The following is an 18,365-nucleotide window of genomic DNA, read 5'->3' as shown; positions in this document are numbered from 1 at the left end:
TTCTTTTCCCTTGCAACTTTCAATGTCCTTTTTATTTTGTTCTGTATGTTTAGTGTTTTGATTACTATGTAGCAAGAGGACTTTCTTTTCTCATCTGATCTATATGATGTTCTATAAGCTTCTTGTATCTTCATAGTCATGCCTTTCTTTAGATTAAGAATTTTTTCCTCTATGATTTTGTTAAAAATATCATTTGGGCCTTTGGGCAGGGATTCTTTTTGTTCTTTTATTTTCATCATTTTTAGGTTTGGTTTTTGCATAGTGTCCCATATTTCCTGGATGTTCTATATCAGTAAAGTGATTGTTTATACTTAACATTTCCTTGATTGATGTGTCTTATTTTTCTATCATATCTTCAGTGCCTGAGATTCTCTCTTCCATCTCTTGTGTACCTCTGGTGATGCTTGCACCTGTACTTTCTGCTTGCTTACCCAGAGCCTCTATTTATGGGATTCCCTCACTTCATGCTTTCTTTATTGATCCCATTTCTTATTTTCAGATGGTAAATAGTTCTATTCATTTTCTTCAACTGTGTTCCCCAACCCGGCTTTCTTAGAGAGATTTATTCATTTTCTTCAATTGTTTGGGTTTTTTTTTTGGATTTCTTTATGGGATTTATTCATTTCCTTTTAAAGGGCCTCTATCATCTTCATAAATTTAGCTTTAAGGTCCTTTGGTGTGTGTGTGTGTGTGTGTGTGTGTGTGTGTGTGTGTGTGCTTCAGCTGCATTGACATATTCAGGCCTTGGCTGTTGCAGGGTATTTGGGCTCTGGTGGTGACACGTTGCCCTTGCTGGTGTTGATTCTGCTTCTTACAGTGGCATCTGTGCTTCTCAATTTGGGATGATTGTAGTGATAGGTGCTGAATTTTGAGTTTGTCTTTATTGAATGTTTGTTTTGTGTCTTATTTTCTGTTTCCTCTTTGGTTTTATGGTAACCTCTGATCCAGCAGGGAGTCTCACTCCAAGTTATGGGGTGGAACATATTGATGAAGAGGGTATGGGGATTGAGAGAGCACCGACAGAGAAGAAGGCATCTCAGGTGGACTGCCTATCAGGAGTCTGGGGGCCAGTGTGGTCTCTGACCCAGCAGGGAGTCTCTGTCTGAATTTGTCTGTTGTGGCTATCAAGGACAGTATCTAAGCAGCAGGTAATCCATACAGATGGTGGTGGATGTATAGCAGTGAGGGTAGGCCTTGGGGGCCAAAGAGATGGCAGTGAGTTGGTTCTTTGGTGTATGAACCAAGGGTGTGTGTGGGTTCTGAGTGCAGGTAGGCCTGTCACCTGTACTTCTGATTTGCCTAGTTGTTTTTTATGTGTGATATAGAATGAGCTTAAGGCTAAATTGATGATATTTTTCCTAAAGAACAGTAACCTTGTTTCTAACAGGCAAAACACTAAAAACCTCAATTTATTAGCACAGAGTGAGATGATTAAAAAGTGAGTTTTGTTCTTTATTATAGCCTCCTTCTTTCTGGCTCAGTTTTTTTGGCATAGATCTTTCAAGCTTCACATTAAAACCTGGGAATTTAGGAGGTCCCTGTTTCTTGGTATGCCCCCCTACACAGTTTCCCTGCTTACTAGGCTGTTATGTTTCACCTGTCACACAATTAGCATACTTCATCCGATGTTGATCCTGCAAGGCTATACCAGAAGAGGAATTCTCCAAATATCATGGTCAGAGGTAAAAATTCCCATTATTTCCTGGGACTTGTCTTCTTAGTTTTTAATTGTCTTGCTAAAGACCAATAGTAGTGATAATAAAAACCAATGAATACCATGTTTTTATGTATACCTATACTTTTCTATGTCTTCCCCACTGAAAAATTAGCTCAGATCTTTTTTTGCTGTTATCATCAGAAGTAAACCTGCTCCCTGGAATTTCTTTTTATATGAACAATGAACTGTATGTTTCTGACAATTCTTTTACATTTGGGCTTTTACATTTTTGTTTCAGATAGCCTCATTATTTCCCATGTATGTTGTGGGATACATTGAGCCAAGCAAATTTCAGAAGATCATTCATATCAATATGGTAAGATTTTTAATATTAAAAGTCTAATATTGAAAATACCTCAATTTGTACAGCATGACTAATTCTGTTTTATGGGGTACTTCTTTTTGGGTGGCATTTCGGGCACAAGATAGCAACAGCATCATGTCAGGCTGTGCTGTCCTGTGTCTTTGCTGGCAACCAATCATACAGCAGATGGACTGTCCTCTCTAAAGATGTGCTTATTCTTGTTTGTATGTGTATGAGTGTCTGCTGCATGTATGTATATGCATTAAGCATGTTCAGTGGCCATAGAGTAAAGAAGAGGGCATCGGATCTCCTGGAACTGTAGTTACAGATAGTTTTGAGTTTCCATGTGGGGACTGAGAACTGAACCTGGATCATCAGCAAGAGCAGCCGGTGCTCTAAGCTGCTGGGCCCCCTCTCCAGCCCTTTCATCTCTATTTTTACACTAGAATATTGTCATCATCCTAAAACGCCTTTTCTCCTGTATACTTGGCATTTTTAACACTATGCAGCTGTAAGATTTTGCAACTGAGATTTTATATTGTTACATTCTTAATCTTAGTTTCCAAACACATCTTCCTTAAAAATCACAAAATGATAACGAAATACATTTTACATAAAATGATGAAACAAATCATTAGTGAGAATGTATTTGTCACTGTCTCGTTGTGTTATTTCATCATCCAAGCTATAGGAACCATAGCAGCCATGAGTAATTTATAAACTTGGATTTCAATACTTCAGTCTTAGCAATGGCTCCAAATTCTATTTTTATCTGGCCAAACACTCAAAGTATATGGCCTATTATGTGAAAATGTCAAGATGAAATATATTGTGGACAGTAAATATACACTAATAAAAATCCTAAACACATAATTACCTACCTGCCTCCAAAGTATGAATGCATGTAATGACTGAATAATTTTTGTTTCCGTTTTCTAGGGTTCTGTAGCCCTATGCTTCATTTTGATGTTTGGGAATCCAATGTACTTAAGTTCTTATTATTCCTCATGTTTGTTAGTGACATGGGTAAGTTGCAAAAAATCAAGCATAGGTTTTGACAGAAAATCCAGTGGAAAAGATTTGTGTTATTAAGAAGCAGAAAGGACATAGAATCAAAAATGTTAGAACTCAGGAGCAATTGTCAAAGATTCAGTTAAGGCCATGCATCTGGGAAAAGAATTTTTTTTTTGCTTTAATATTGCAACACTATTTTGTTATATGAATATTAGAGGGACCAGAGAATATTCTTAATTCCAACTTATGCATACATTTCAGAAGTGTGACTAAAGGTAATAAAATAGATTTATTGAAGCATCACTCTCAATATAAACAATAAAATATGGTGGTTTGTTTTTAAGAGTACCTCAAGCATCTTAGGTCTGTCTAAGATATTACAACACTAGACTCCTCTGGATGCCTACTTATCTAGTTCTTCTCTGCCTTAAACCCAGCTGGTCTGTCATCCTCACCCACTGAAAGCAAAGTAGAAAACCTACTGACATCCAGTCTTGCCTGCAATGGCCTGTGTCTGAGAAGCATTAAAACAAGTAGGGTGTGACTGTAGAGTTGAACCCACTGAAGTTTTGTTGAGAAAAAAAACGCAGATGTAAGCAACAAGGACCCTCCCTGTGGTGTGTGGCATTGTGTTCTCCTGATTATGTAATCAGGTAATAATGAGGAGACAGAGGAAAAGCCATGTGTCCACATTATAAAGACTGACATTACACAGTACTGTCGGCATGGTGCCAGGTTTTCCCAGTGTTACTGCATCCCACCTACTTCCCCCAGGAGCTACCTGCAGAGAACAGACCATATCACTCCATGAGGCAGAGACATGATTCAGAGGCAGCCTCTCAGCACACAAGCACTTTCTTTTCTCTATCTTCAAGAAAAGCTTAAAATGTCCACAATCTGAAAGGTTAATAAATAAGGCAAAATAACAGATGTAGTTGAGATAGGAGAGAGGGATTGTGGAACATCAATATTAATTTTCCTTTATCTGTTTTTTTTTTTTTTGATTACATATCTTTTAGGCAATAATCCAAAAGAAAAACAAAATCCAAAAGTTGGTAGCCACTGAACTCCAGTTTTGGGTAAGATTTGAACAGTGTTTTTTTTTTTTTCCTTCAATTCATCATTTTTTATTAAGCATAATAAAGTAAGTTTCATCAAATAAATTCATCAATAAATAAATGTATTGGGATCTCACATTGTTTTTGATGCATTTCTGTAGCTTACGATGAAAACGGAGAAAGATTTGTCTACCAAGTAGTTGATAACATGACACTTCTAAGATATAGTAGACTCAATTTTAGAAAAGTATCATTTTGATAAAATTAGTGGACATTAATTATTTTACTTATGAACTATTGAAAACAGTAAGTAGAACTGTGTGTGGGGCATTTAGAAAACTTTGCAAAACTGCACATCAAAATGTATTGTTTTAGCATTTCCTACTGGCAGAGACTGAGCAGGAATTCCATCAGTAGCCAGGAGACAAATGTGTGGAAAGAAAACCTAAAAGTTAATCCAGGAACATGTTTCACCCTGATGATCTGGCATTGACTATTCCTCTCTACCTTCAATGGGTAGCCATAAAGGCTGTGTTACACAGAGTTTTACTGCTGTGAACAGACACCATGACCAAGACAAGTCTTATAAGGCTGGCTTACAGGTTCAGAGGTTCAGTCCATTATCATTCAAGATGAAAGCATGACAGCGTCCAGGCAGGCATGGTACAGGAGGAGCTGAGAGTTCTACATCTTCATCTGAAGGCTGCTAGCAGAATACTGGCTTCCAGGCAGCTAAGACAAGGGTATTAAAGCCCACACCTACAAGGTCACACCCATTCCACCAAGGTCACACCTCACAACAGTGCCACTTCTTGAACCAAGCTTATACAAATCATCACAGAGGCCATCAAGAAACGTGTCAGAAAGGCAGCATCAGCCTTTTTTCCATAACAGTAACAGAAACACCCAAGAAAATCACCCCAAAGGAGAAAAAATGTATTTGTCCCATGTGTCAGAGGTGCCAGTCTATTGCTACTTGGTCCTGTTGTTTCTGAGCAGCAGTGACATGGCACACTACAGTAATGAGAATGTGGTTAATCAGAGCTGCCCACCTTATGGCAGCCCTGAAGTAAAAAATGAGAGGGAAGGAGGAGGCAAGCTTTTACAATGAGGTCCCACTCTCAAACTCTGATAGTCTAGGAACTGATAAGTGAATTAATATTTGGGAGCTCGGAGTCCTTATGATGAAATTACCTCCAAGAGGCTGTGTTTCTGGAACCTGCTGTGTTGAGCTTTGCCTCTCTGAGAATACTCTTCTTTCATCACATGGGCTGAAGGGAGGACATTTGAGATCCAACTCAAAACTTTGCAAGGAATGAGCTCTCTCCTCCCTACAAACTTGGTGTCTTCCACCCTTCCCAAGGTGAACTAAACTAACAAAACAAGTTCTATAGAGATTTATAAAACTAAATTGTTATTTTAACAAGACTGTAAAAATGGTCGGGGATTATATATGTTGAAATGGAGTATCATTTTAGTTTAAAATGGAGCATTAACATATTAAAGTATTCACATTCTTTATTACATGATGCATAAAGCACCAAATCCAGTAGCAACCACCAATTATAGTGATTATAATTATAGCGAGAATGAGAAAAATTCTTACTCTTGAGAATGAGGAAAATGACTTATCAAAGGCAATCAGCAAGCATCAGCATTGAATAGAATGTTGAAATTTTGGAAGACTGTCTTTATTTTTATTTTTTTAAAACAACTTTATTTTACAAAACAAAGATAAATGTACAGATTTTAAACATTTTTTGCTTAAAATTATACATTTTTGTCAGTACTTTTTTCAGATTTTAACATAATTTTTACATAAAACTATATGAATATATTTTTTAGTCGGTACTTGATTTTTTTCAAGGTTTGATAGTATGCCTTGAAAACTTAATAGTTACAATGAGCATAAAGTACATGTAAAACAAAGTGTAATGTGGAAATAGTTAAAGTTTTCTTGTTTTGTAATTTTTTTTGTTTTGTTTTAATTAGTAAAACAGATTTATAGGGTATAATGTGATCATTTGGGACTTGTATATAGTAAATGATGACTAGAGTAGTTAGCTTCTCTAACTCCTTAGCTGTCAGTAAAATGTATTACTTATAATCATTTCAGGTATTTATGGTGTAAAATATGCTATTTCAGTTTCTTTATGCCACTGATCTGGCCATCAGGGCAACTCCTACCTCTCCATCAGTACTTTATGTTTAGAGCATTCTTGTCTTCTAGTTTTCATAAAACACATAGTAGGTTATTATGAACTATAGTCATGCTTTGGTGTTAAATGTTAGCACTTATTCTGTCCATATTGATAGTCTGGGTTTACAGCCAAAGAAAACAGCATCAATAAATCAGAGAGACACCTGACAGTTAATATTTATTGTGCACTATACTCAATAACCGGAGCCAATGTAGGTGCTTATCACTAGAAAAGGAAAATGAGGTATGCCTATGCACAATATAATATCATCAGTTATAAGTAAGAATGATATGATATACAGAAAATGCACAAAGCTGGAGAGCATTATGCCTAGTTAAAAGAATCAGGCACAGAAAAACAACAGCCTGTTTTCTCATTGTGTGAATGTTTTAAAAACCTTAACTGGAATTTATTTGTGATGGCTGCAGGCTGTGAAGAATGGAGCAGGAGGGGAGAGGGAGACTCTGTGATGAGCATTAGGATGATCTGAGGAACTTTTAAAAACACCCGCCATAAAATGCTTCAGTAAAAGGCAAAAGATCTATAGGATCTGAAGAGAAACCAGAGTATAAACATATTTAGATATGAGATTATGACATATCAGAAAATAGAAAGTTTTAGAAAAGAGAATTTGAGAATGATATAACTGAGAAGTTGAGAGTGATAAAAAAACGGTGACCGTGCTTATGGCAAGAATGAATGACAGCTAGTAGACAGCATCTCTAGTAGGCAGATGGGGCAGGAGAAACAATTCGGTCTAAGGCAAGAACAGAGTGAAGGCATGGCTGCACCTCAGAGATGCATGGGCAAGAAGAAATGATCTGATATGTTCATATTACCAAAGTCCTGTGGACCCATATGCAGCCACTAAGCCCAAGCACTACTACTGATGGTAAGTAGTGCTTCCTGGCAGGAATCTGGTATGGATGCCTCCTCAGAGGCTCTGCCAGAGCCATACTGATACAGAGAAGGATGCTTGCAGCTAACCATCAGACTGAACACGGGGACCCCAATTCCAGACCTCAAGCTATACTACAGAGCAATAGTGATAAAAACTGCATGGTATTGGTACAGAGACAGGCACATAGATCAATGGAATAAAATTGAAGTCCCAGAAATGAACACACACACACACACACACACACACACACACACACACACACCTATGGTCACTTGATGTTTGACAAAGAAGATAAAACCACTCAGTGGAAAAAAGGACAGTATTTTCAACAAATGGTGCTGGTTTAACTGGCAGTCAGCATGTAGAAGAATGCAAATTGATCTATTCTTATCTCTCTGTACAAAGCTCAAATCCAAGTGAATCAAGAACCTCCACATAAAACCAGATACACTGGAACTAATAGAAGAGAAATTTGGGAAGAACATCTAACACATAGTCACAGGGGAAATTTTTCTGAACAGAACACCAATGGTTTTTATTTTAAGATAAACAATCAACAAATGGGACCTCATAAAATTGAAAAGCTTCAGTAAAGTAAAGGTTACTGCTAACAGGACAAAATGGCAACTGACAATTGGGAAAATATCTTTACTAATCCTACATCTGATAGAGGGCTAGTATTTAATATATACAAAGAACTCAAGAAGTTAGACTTCAGAGAACCAAATAACCCTATTAAAAATGAGGTACAGAGCTAAATAAAAATTCTCAACTGGGGAATATGGAATGGCTGAGAAGCACTTAAAGAAATGTTCAACAACCGTAGTCATCAGGGAAATGCAAATGAAAACAACCCTGAGATTCTACCTCACACCAGTCAGAGTGACAAAGATAAAAAACTCAGGTGACTGCAGAGGCTATGGAGAAAGAGGAACACTTCTCCATTGCTGGTGGGATTACTAGCTAGTACAACCGCTCTAAAAATCAATCTGGAAGTTTCTCAGAATATTGGCCATAGTATTACCTTAGGACCCTGCTATACCATTCCTGGTTATTTACCCAAAAGATTCTCCAAAATATAACAAGGACACATGCTGTACTATGTTCATATCATACTTATGTATGATAGCCAGAAGCTGGAAAGGACCCAGATGTACTTCAATAGAGAAATGGATACAGAAAATGTGGTATATTTATACAATGGAGTACTACTCAACTATTAAAAACAATGATTTTATTAAAATTTTAGACATATGGATGGAACTAGAAGATATCATTCTAAGTGAGATAACCCAGTCAGAAGAGGGCACACATGGCATATACTCACTCATAACTGGAAAGTAGGCACAAAGCTTGGAATATTCATGATACATTGCACAGACCACATGAAGCACAAGAAGAAGGAAGACCAAAGTGTGAATGCTTCAGTCCTACTTAGAAGGGGGAACAAAATAATCACAGGAGGAGGAGGGTGGGAGGGACTTGGGAGAAAGAGTGGAGGGACAGGGGAAGACAGGGTCAGGAAATAGAGGAGAGGTATGTTACAATAGGGCATGGGGAACTGGGGGTAGCCACCAGAAAGTCCCAGATGCCAGGAAAGCAAGAAGCTCCCAGGATTCAACAGGAATGACATTAATTGAAATAACCAAAAAAGGGGAGGATTCTTATCCAGAGGTTAGGCATGTCACCCTGGCTTCCCTCCCCTTAAGGGACGGGGCCACCCACTCATCTCTAAAATTTTAACCTAGAATTGCTCCTGTCATAAGGAAATGTGGAGAGAAAAATTGAAGCAGAGACTGAAGCAAAGACCATTCAGAGACTACCCAACTTGAGGATCCATCCCATATGCAGCCACCAAACCCAGTCACTATTGCTGATGCCAAGAAGAGCTTGCTGACAGGAGCCTGATATGGATGTTTCCTGAGAGGGTCTGCCAGAGCCTGACTGATACAAATGTGGATGCTCTCATCCAACCATCAGACTTAGTACGGAGACCCCTATGGAAGATTTAGGGGACTTCCCCATAGGAAAAATAACATCAACCAAACAGACTCCTAGAGCTTTCAGGGACTAAATCACCAACAAAAGAGTACACATGGAGGGACCCATGGCTCCAGCTGCAAAAGCAGCAAAGGATGGCCTTATCTGGCATCAGTGGGAGGGGAGGCCCCTGGTTCTGTGAAGGCACCATGCCCCAGTGTAGGGGAATGCTAGGGCAGTGAGGTGGGAGTGGGTGGGTGAGGAATCCCCCTCATAGAAGCAGGGGGAGGGGGATGGGATAGGGAGTTTGTGGAGGGGAAACCAGGAATGGGGATAACATTTAAAATGTAAATAAATACCCAATAAAAGCACAGAAGAAAGCAATAAATATTAAATACTTATTTAAAACCACTCATAGTCCCTAGTGTAGGGAAAATATTAATAAAATATTTGTATTACATTTTTTGAGAATTGGCTACATTCTTCTCGCTAATTTTTTTCAGATTCTCCCCCATTTTCCTATCACTGAACTTTATGTCCTTTTTCCCAGACCTATGAAGTCTCATATATACTGCTCACACACTCTAGGGTCTGTGACCCTCCACTGGATTGTTGTTGGTGTATTAGCAGCCACACTCTTAAAGAGAAGACTTTCTGTTCCACACAACACGTCAGCTGTCTGTCCATCATACTAAACTGTAGACTAGTCTGACTTGTTCAGGAGATGTGCAGGTAGCCCCAGCGCGTAAGTTCTTGAATAAAGTGGTCCTGTTCCTGCTGAGTCCTGAAGATACACTCTCCTCCAACCGTGGGATCTCAATATTTTTTATCCTGCTTCTTTATCTACCATTCTTCAATGGTCTCTGACGTTTAATTTTTAGCTGAGGATAATGTTTAGGAATAAAACTCTCTGTCTTCAAAGAGATTAAGGGAATTTTTTTTGTTTATTTGATTTGGTTTTTTTTAGAATTATTTTTAGATTTAGGATATGTAGTACCCTGGAGTTTTAGGTACTTTATACCAGTGTTACAATGTTACCAAATTTAATTCCTTGCCAGTTAACAGAACTGTGAAGGGCTTTCCCTGTCTTGCCATTTCCTCTCCACAGCATGCTTTGCATCTCAGATGATTTAGTCTTGTTCCGTTACTCGTACAATTGAGCATTTTAACCGAGTCATTTGTTACTTTTACAACTCAAATCCTATTTATTTTCTAGCTAATCCAGGGCTGTGCTTGGTGGTGTGGAACAATTATTTTGAAGCTTATGACATCTAAAATCTGTGGTGTATCAGACCATGTAAGTATATTCTGCTTTAAAATAAATAAAAATTTTAACAATACACAACTGGGTAAGAACTTGAAGCAGTCCATTTATCTCTCTTCATTGTCCAGGGACTCCTATTTGTCCAGGTCCCAAGCACATCACCTGCAGAGCTGATCATAAAATCCTGCAAATCAACAAGGGACAGTGCATGACCAGAGAAAATGTGTTAGTGGATGACAGCATAGTCTTCCAGACATAAAACTAAGAATTTCTTTAGTACCAACTTGTAATATTTTAGCTATATATAAACATGTGCTTAATCATAATTTTCCTATTCCTGAAGATGTTAACATATGACCAGTGTATACTCAACCTTTGAAATACAAAAACTTAATTTTTTACATATAGTTTTGTGAATTATTAGAGGTTAAAATTATGTTTTTGTACATTGTTACTGTGTAGAAACATGTTAACAGCTCTTTGTCTTTTAATCTGTCAGAAAATGTAAGTGGATTCCTTATCTCTAATTTGGTGTTTATTTGTTTAAAGCAAATGTTTTTTTTTTAAATCCCTTTTCAATATCTAACTCCAACTTGCTAAGTAGGTTAAGGAAAGGAAAACCATGCATGCATGCACATAATTTCTAACACTTCCTATTAATAAAAACGCACAGTATACATGAATTCTATTTTCAGTAGTCTTGATAACTCATCCATGATACATTTATCTCTTTGAGTTTTTGATTCTGAGGCACATCTACACTTCTTGTAATCACTTACACTGTAGACATTGGTAAACTTGGGCAAAATCATTTGCTGATTAATGGCCATACCATTTGTTTAATTTTCATTCATTTTGCCCTATTTTCTTCCAGATTCGCCTGAGTGACCTAATAGCAGCCAGAATCCTAAGGTACACAGATTTTGATACCTTAATATACACCTGTGCTCCTGAATTTGACTTCATGGAGCAAGCGGTAAGAATGCTTAACTTTCATTCTATGCACAAATACCATGATTTTTGCAGTACACTAGCTCTCTATTCAGTTTGAAACAAAACACAATTTGTACTTAGAAACTATATTGTCTGGTTTTATGTGTCAACTTGACACAAGCTGGAATCATCACAAAGAAAAAAGCCTCAGTTGAAGAAATGCCTCTATGAGATCCAGTGTTTTCTCAACTAGTGATCAAAAAGGAGGGCCCAATCCATGGTGGGTGGTGCCATCCCTGGGCTGGTAGTCTTGGATTCTATAAGAAAGCAAACTGACCAGTTTCATCAGGACAGGTGGCCCACCCAATGGTGGTGGGGTTTTCAGAAGAGTTCACAGCCTACCCAGAGAAACAAATAACCAGGAACCTCTGGAGCCCATGGGCCCACAGACCCACAAAAAAGACAAGCTCCAGTAAGAGACAACAAGATTACCTAGCATCACCTATAACAAGATGGCAAGAGGCAAGCACAAGACTCTAAGAAACAGAAAGCAAGACAACCTGACATCAGAACCTAGTTCTCTCACCACTGCAAATAGTAGATACCCCAAAATCACCAGAAAAACAAGATTTAGACTTAAAATCATACTTCATGATGATGATGGAGATCTTTGAGAAAACCATAACTAACACACTTAAAGAAATAAAGGAAAGCCAGGAGAATACACACAAACAAGTAGAAGATATTAAACAGGAAGAACACACACACACACACACACACACACACACATGGGGAGAGATTGAGAGAGAGAGGAGAGAGAGAGAGAGAGAGAGAGAGAGAGAGAGAGAGAGAGAGAGAGAGAGAACCACAAAAATCATTTGAAGAGCTACAGAAAGCACAAACAACGAGGCAAATGAATTGGTAAATGACAAAAGGAGACAACTCTGAAGTTAGAAAACCCAGGTAAGACATTGGGAGTTATAGATGCTAGCACCACCAAAAGAATACAGGAGATGGAGGAGAGAATCTCAGGAGCAGAAGATAGAATTCATTGACACAACACTCAGAGAAACTGCAAAAATAAAAAAGATTTTATTCCAAACCATTCAGGATATCCAGAACACAATGAGAAGACCAAACCTAAGGATAATAGGTGTAGAAGAGGGCAAAGAATACCAACTAAAAGGCACAGTGAATATTTTTAATAAAATTATGGAAGAAAACTTCCCTAACCTAAAAAAATAGATGACCATGAACATACAAGAAGCCTACAGAATCCCAAATAGATTGGAACAGAACAGAAATTCTTCCTGACACAGAATAGTTAAAACAGAAAATGCTTAAAGCAAAGAAAGAATACTAAAAGCAGTAAGAGAAAAAGGACTGGTAACATATAAAGCTAGACTTATTAGATTTACACCAGACTTTTCAACAGAGACTATGAAAGCTAGAAGATCCTGGACTGACATCATACCTACCCTAAGGGAACAGAAATTTCAGCCCAGGTTACTATATCCAGCAAAACTGTCAATCACAATAGGTGGAGAAACCAAGATATTCCAGGATGAAAACAAATTTACACAATATTTGTCCACAAATCCAGTCCCAATAATAGATGGAAAACTCAACCACAAAGAAGGAAACTTCACCCTAGGAAAATAAAGAAACAAATCCTATTGCAACAAACACCAAAGAAGAAAAGCACACAAACATAACTCTACTTGTAACAATAAAAATAGCAGGAAGCAACAATCACTATTCATTAATATCCCTTAACATCAATGGACTCACTTCCCCAATAAAAAGACACAGACTACCAGACTAGAAACATAAATGAAATCCAGCACTTTGCTGAATATAGGAAACTCATCTAAGCAACAAAGACAGACACTATGTCAAAGTAAAAAGCTAGGAAAAAACGTTCCAAGCAAAAGGTCCAAAAACAAGCTTGAGTAGCTATCCTATATAGAATAAAATAGATTTTCAAGCAAAAGTAATCAAAAAAGACAAGGAAGGACAGTTTTTATTCATCAAAGGAAAATCTATCAAGAGGAACTCTCAAACATGAATGTCTATGCTCCAAATACAAGAGCAACCACATTCATAAAAGAAACTCTATTAAAGCTCGGAGCATATTTTACACCACACACAATAACAGTGGGAGACTTCAACACCCCACTCTCATCAATGGACAGATCATGGATGCAGAAACTGAACAGAGATACAGTGAAACTAGCAGAGGTTATGAACCAATTGTAATTAACAGACATCTATAGAACATTTCATCCTAAAACAAAAATAATATACCTTCTTCTCAGCACCTCGTGGCACATTCTCCAAAACTGACTATATAGTTGATCACAAAACAGGCCTCAACAGATACAAGAAGATTAAAATAATTCCATGCATTCTATCAGATCGACCATGGGCTAAGGCTGGTCTTCAATAATAACTAAAACAACAAAAAGCTCACGTACACATGGAAGCTAAACATTTCTCTACTCAATGGTAGCTTGGTCAAGTAAGAAATAAAGAAAGAAATCAGAAACTTTTTAGAATTTTATGAAAATGAAGACACAACATCCACAAATTATGGGATACAATGTAAGCAGTGCTAAGAGAAAAGAACTCATAGCTCTGAGCCTCTCCAAAAAGACAATGGAGAGAGAATATACTAACCACTTGACAGCACAATTGAAAGCTCTAGAACAAAAAGAAGCAGATACACCCAAGAGGAGTAGACAGTACGAAATAATCAAACTCAGAGCTGAAATCAACCAAGTAGAAACAAAAAGAACTATGCAAAGAATCACTAAAACCCAGAGCTGGTTCTTTGAGAAAATCAACAAAATTTATAAACCCTTAGTTAGACCAACCAGAGCGCACAGAAAGAGTATCCAAATTGACAAAATCAGGAGTTAAAGTGGAGACAAAACAACAGAAACTGAGAAAATTCAGAAATCAGATCCTACTACAAAAGCCTGTACTCAAAAAAAAAAAAAAAAAAAAAAAAAAAAAAAAACCTAGAAAATCTAGAGGAAGTAGACAATTTTCTAGACAGATACCAGATACCAAAGTTAAATCAGGATTTGATAAACCAAGTAAACAATTCCATAATACCTAAAGAAATAGAAGCAGTCATCAAAAACCTTCCAACCAAAAAAAGCCCAGGAACTAATTGGTTTAGTGCAGAATTCTGTCAAACCTTCATAGAAGACCTAATACCAACACTCTTCCAAAATATTCCACAAAATAGAAGCAGAGGAAATACTACCCAATTAATTCTTTGAATTCATTACTAAACCACAGAAAGACCCTATAAAGAAAGAATCTTGACCAATATCGCTCATAAACATTGATGTAAAACTACTCAACAAAATTGTTGCAAACTGAATCTAAGAACTCATCAACATGATCATTCACCATGATCAAGTAGGCTTCATCCCAGGGATGCAAGAATGATTCCATACATGGAAATCCACCAATGTCATCCACTATATAAACAAACTCAAAGAAAAAAAAATAAAATTATCATCTCTCTAGATGCTGAGAAAATATTTGACAAAATTCAATACCTCTTCATGCTAAAAAGTTTGGAAAGGTCAGGTATTCAAGGTTTATACTTAAACATATTACAAGCAGTATACAGCAAACCAAAACCCAACATCAAAGTAAACAGTGAGAAACTTGAAAAATCCCATTAAAATCAGGGACTAGACAAGGCTGTTCACTTTCTCCCTTCTTATTTAATATAGTGATGGAAGTACTAGCCAGAGCATTAAGACAACAAAAATAGAACAAAGGAATACAAATTGGAAAAGAAGTCAAAATATCACTATTTGCAGATGACATAATAGTATACTTAAGTGACCCCAAAAATTTTACCAGTGAACTTTTACAGCTGATATACAACTTCAGCAAAGTGACTGGATATAAAATTAACTCAAACAAATCAGTAGCCTTCTTCTACTCAAAGGACAACCAGACTGAGAAAGAAATTAGAGAACTGACACACTTAACAATAGTCACAAAGAAAATAAAATACCTTGGTGTTACCCTAACCCAGCAAGTGAAGATTCTATATAACAAGAATCTCAAGTCTCTGAAGAAGGAAATTGAAGAAGACCTCAGAAGATAGAAATACCTCCCAAGCTTGGAAGGACCAATATGTCCATATTGCCTAAGGCAACCTACAAATTCACTGCAATCCCCATCAAAATTCTAAATCAATTCTTCAAAGAGTAAAAAAAAATGCAAATTTTAACTTTATTTAGAATAATAAAAAACCCAGGATAGCAAAAAACATTCTTAAAACATTGAATGGAAAAAGGACAGCTTCTTCAACAAATGGTGCTGGTTCAACTAGCCTTCAGCATGCAGAAGAATGCAAACCAGCACTCAGACCACCTGCCACCAGGAACAGCAGTAAGCCAGCAATGAGCCAGCAGTGAGCCAGCAGTGAGCCAGCAGTGAGCCAGCAGTGAGCCAGCAGTGAGCCAGCAGTGAACCAGCAGTGAGCCAGCAGTGAGCCAGCAGTGAGCCAGCTGTGAGCCAGCTGTGAGCCAGCAGGCCTTACCCCAGTTCCCCCTTCCCGCCCCAGCTTGCTCCAGGGAACCAGTAACCCTGCCTTGTCGATTCCCAACTGGACAACATGGAGTGAGGAACACCCACTCAGAACACCTATGACCAGGAACAGCAGGGAGCCAGTGGTGAGCCAGCCTTGATCCAGTAGTGATGCAGGGACACAAGACTGACAACAAGATGGCAAGAGGGAAGGGAAAGAACTTACCCCAGGGAAACCAAGACAACATGGCAACACCAGTACCCAGCTCTCCCATCACAGCAAACAGCGGACTGCCAAACACACCAGATAAAGAAGACGCAGACCTAAAATTACACCTCAAGATGATGATAGAGATCCTTAAACAAGAATGGGAGGAAAAGCATGAAGAATTAGAAGCTTTTAAAGAGGAAACAAGAAAAAGACTCAAAGACTCAAAGAACTAGAGGAAAACAGAACCAAAGAGATGAAGGAATGGAAGAAGGAATTTAAAATGGAAATTGACATAATAAAGAAAACACTAAAAGAGACAACCCTAGAGGTAGAACACCTAAAAAAGAAATCAGGAGTCACAGATGCAAGCATTTCCAATAGACTACAAGAGATGGAAGAGAGAATCTTGGGGGCCAAAGACAACTTTAAAAACATAGACAAAACAGTCAGAGAAGATGCAAAAACCAAAACGCTCCTAACCCCAAAACTCCAGGAGATCCAGGACACAATGAGAAGACCAAGCCTAAGGATAATAGGAATAGAAGAGGGCAAAAAATTTCAACTAAGAGGCACAGTAAATATCTTCAACAAAATCATAGAAGAAAACTTCCCTATGCTTAAGAATGAGATGACCATGAGCATGAAACAAGCCTACCGAACTCCAAATAGATTGGATCAGAAAAGAAATTCCTCCCAACACATAATAGTCAAAATGCCAAGTGCCCAAAGTAAAGAAAAAATATTAAAAGCAGTAAGGGAAAAAGGCTATGTAACATATAAAGGCAGACCAATCAAAATCACACCCGCTTTCTTAACAGAGACTATGAAAGCTAGAAGAGCCTGGACAGACATCATGCACACCCTAAGAGAGCACAGGTGCCAGCAAAAGCTGCTATAGCCAGCAAAATTCTCAATCACCATAGATAGAGAGACTAAGATATTCCAAGACAAAACTAAATTTACACAATATCTGACAACAAACCCAACACTACAACAAATTATAGGTGGAAAACTGATTACAACAAGGGGAACTACATCCTAATAAAAACAAGAAAACTCCTAAGCAAGAAAACCAAAAGAAGTCATACAGGCACAATTCAACCTCCAAAAGCAAAAATAGCAGGAAACAGCAACCACTATTCCTTGCTATATGTTAACATAAATAGACTCCATTCCCCAATAAAAAGATATAGGCTAACAGACTGGATACATAAACAAAACTCAGCAATTTGTTGCATACAAGAAACTCATCTCAGAGACAAAGACAGACACTATCTCAGAGTAAAAGGGTGGGAAAAAAACCTTCCAAGAAAATGGCCCCAAGAAGCAAGCTGGAGTGGCCTTTCTAATATCAAATAAAGTAGATTTTAAACCAAAAGTTATCAAAAAAGATAAGGAAGGACACTTTTTACTCATTACAGGGGAAATATGTCAGGAGGAACTCTCAATCCTTAACATATATGCTCCAAATACAAAAGCACCGATATTCATAAAAGAAACCCCACTAAAGCTCAAAAAATACATTCTGCCCCACACAATAATAGTGGGAGACCTCAATACCCCATTCTCACCAATGGACAGATCAGGGAAACAAAAACTGAACACGAATATTGTAAAACTAGCAGAGGCTATAAACCAACTGGAATTAATAGATGTCTAGAGAACATACCATCCTAAAAAAAGAATACACCATCTTCTCAGTACCTCATGGCACATTCTCAAAAATTGACCACATACTTGGTCACACAACCAGCCTCAATAGATATAAGAAGATTGAAATACTCCCATGCATCCTCTCAGATCACCATGGTCTAAGGCTGGTCTTTAAGAACAACAAAGAGAACAAAAAGCACACATACACATGGAAATTAAAAAACGCTCTATTAAATGATACCAGGGTTAAAGAAAAAATAAAAAAAGAAATCAAGGATTTTCTAGAATTCAATGAAAACAAAAACACAACATACACAAACCTATGGAATGCAATGAAAGCAGTACTGAGAGGAAATCTCATAGCTCTGAGTGTTTTCAAAAAATAACTAGAGAGAGCATACATCAGCAACTTGACTGCACAGCTGAAAGCTCTAGAACAAAAGGAAGCAGATACACCCAAGAGGGGTAGACAGCAAGAAATAATCAAACATAGGGCAGAAATCAACCAAATAGAAACAAAAAGAACCATTGAAAGAATCAACAAAACTAAGGGCTGGTTCTTTGAG

The 18,365-nt window shown here is 37.6% G+C and overlaps 1 protein-coding gene across 1 annotated transcript in view; it reads left to right on the top strand.

Moving 5' to 3' along the window:
• Positions 1-18,365, top strand: part of DPY19L2 (dpy-19 like 2) — a gene marked incomplete at both ends in the record, with an annotated part of 98,836 nt that overhangs the window by 44,780 nt on the left and 35,691 nt on the right. The window contains 5 exons of the mRNA XM_080929820.1: positions 1,956-2,033; positions 2,961-3,047; positions 4,055-4,114; positions 10,392-10,472; positions 11,314-11,415. Of these exons, the coding sequence (XP_080785946.1) occupies positions 1,956-2,033; positions 2,961-3,047; positions 4,055-4,114; positions 10,392-10,472; positions 11,314-11,415 (408 nt within the window). The remainder of the gene's footprint in view (positions 1-1,955; positions 2,034-2,960; positions 3,048-4,054; positions 4,115-10,391; positions 10,473-11,313; positions 11,416-18,365) is intronic.

This window comes from Micromys minutus, assembly GCF_963924665.1.
Source record: "Micromys minutus genome assembly, chromosome: 16".
In the NCBI taxonomy this organism is placed as follows: domain Eukaryota; kingdom Metazoa; phylum Chordata; class Mammalia; order Rodentia; family Muridae; genus Micromys; species Micromys minutus.
Note: the sequence above shows the minus strand (reverse complement) of the source record. Positions and strands in the feature narration are given on the sequence as shown.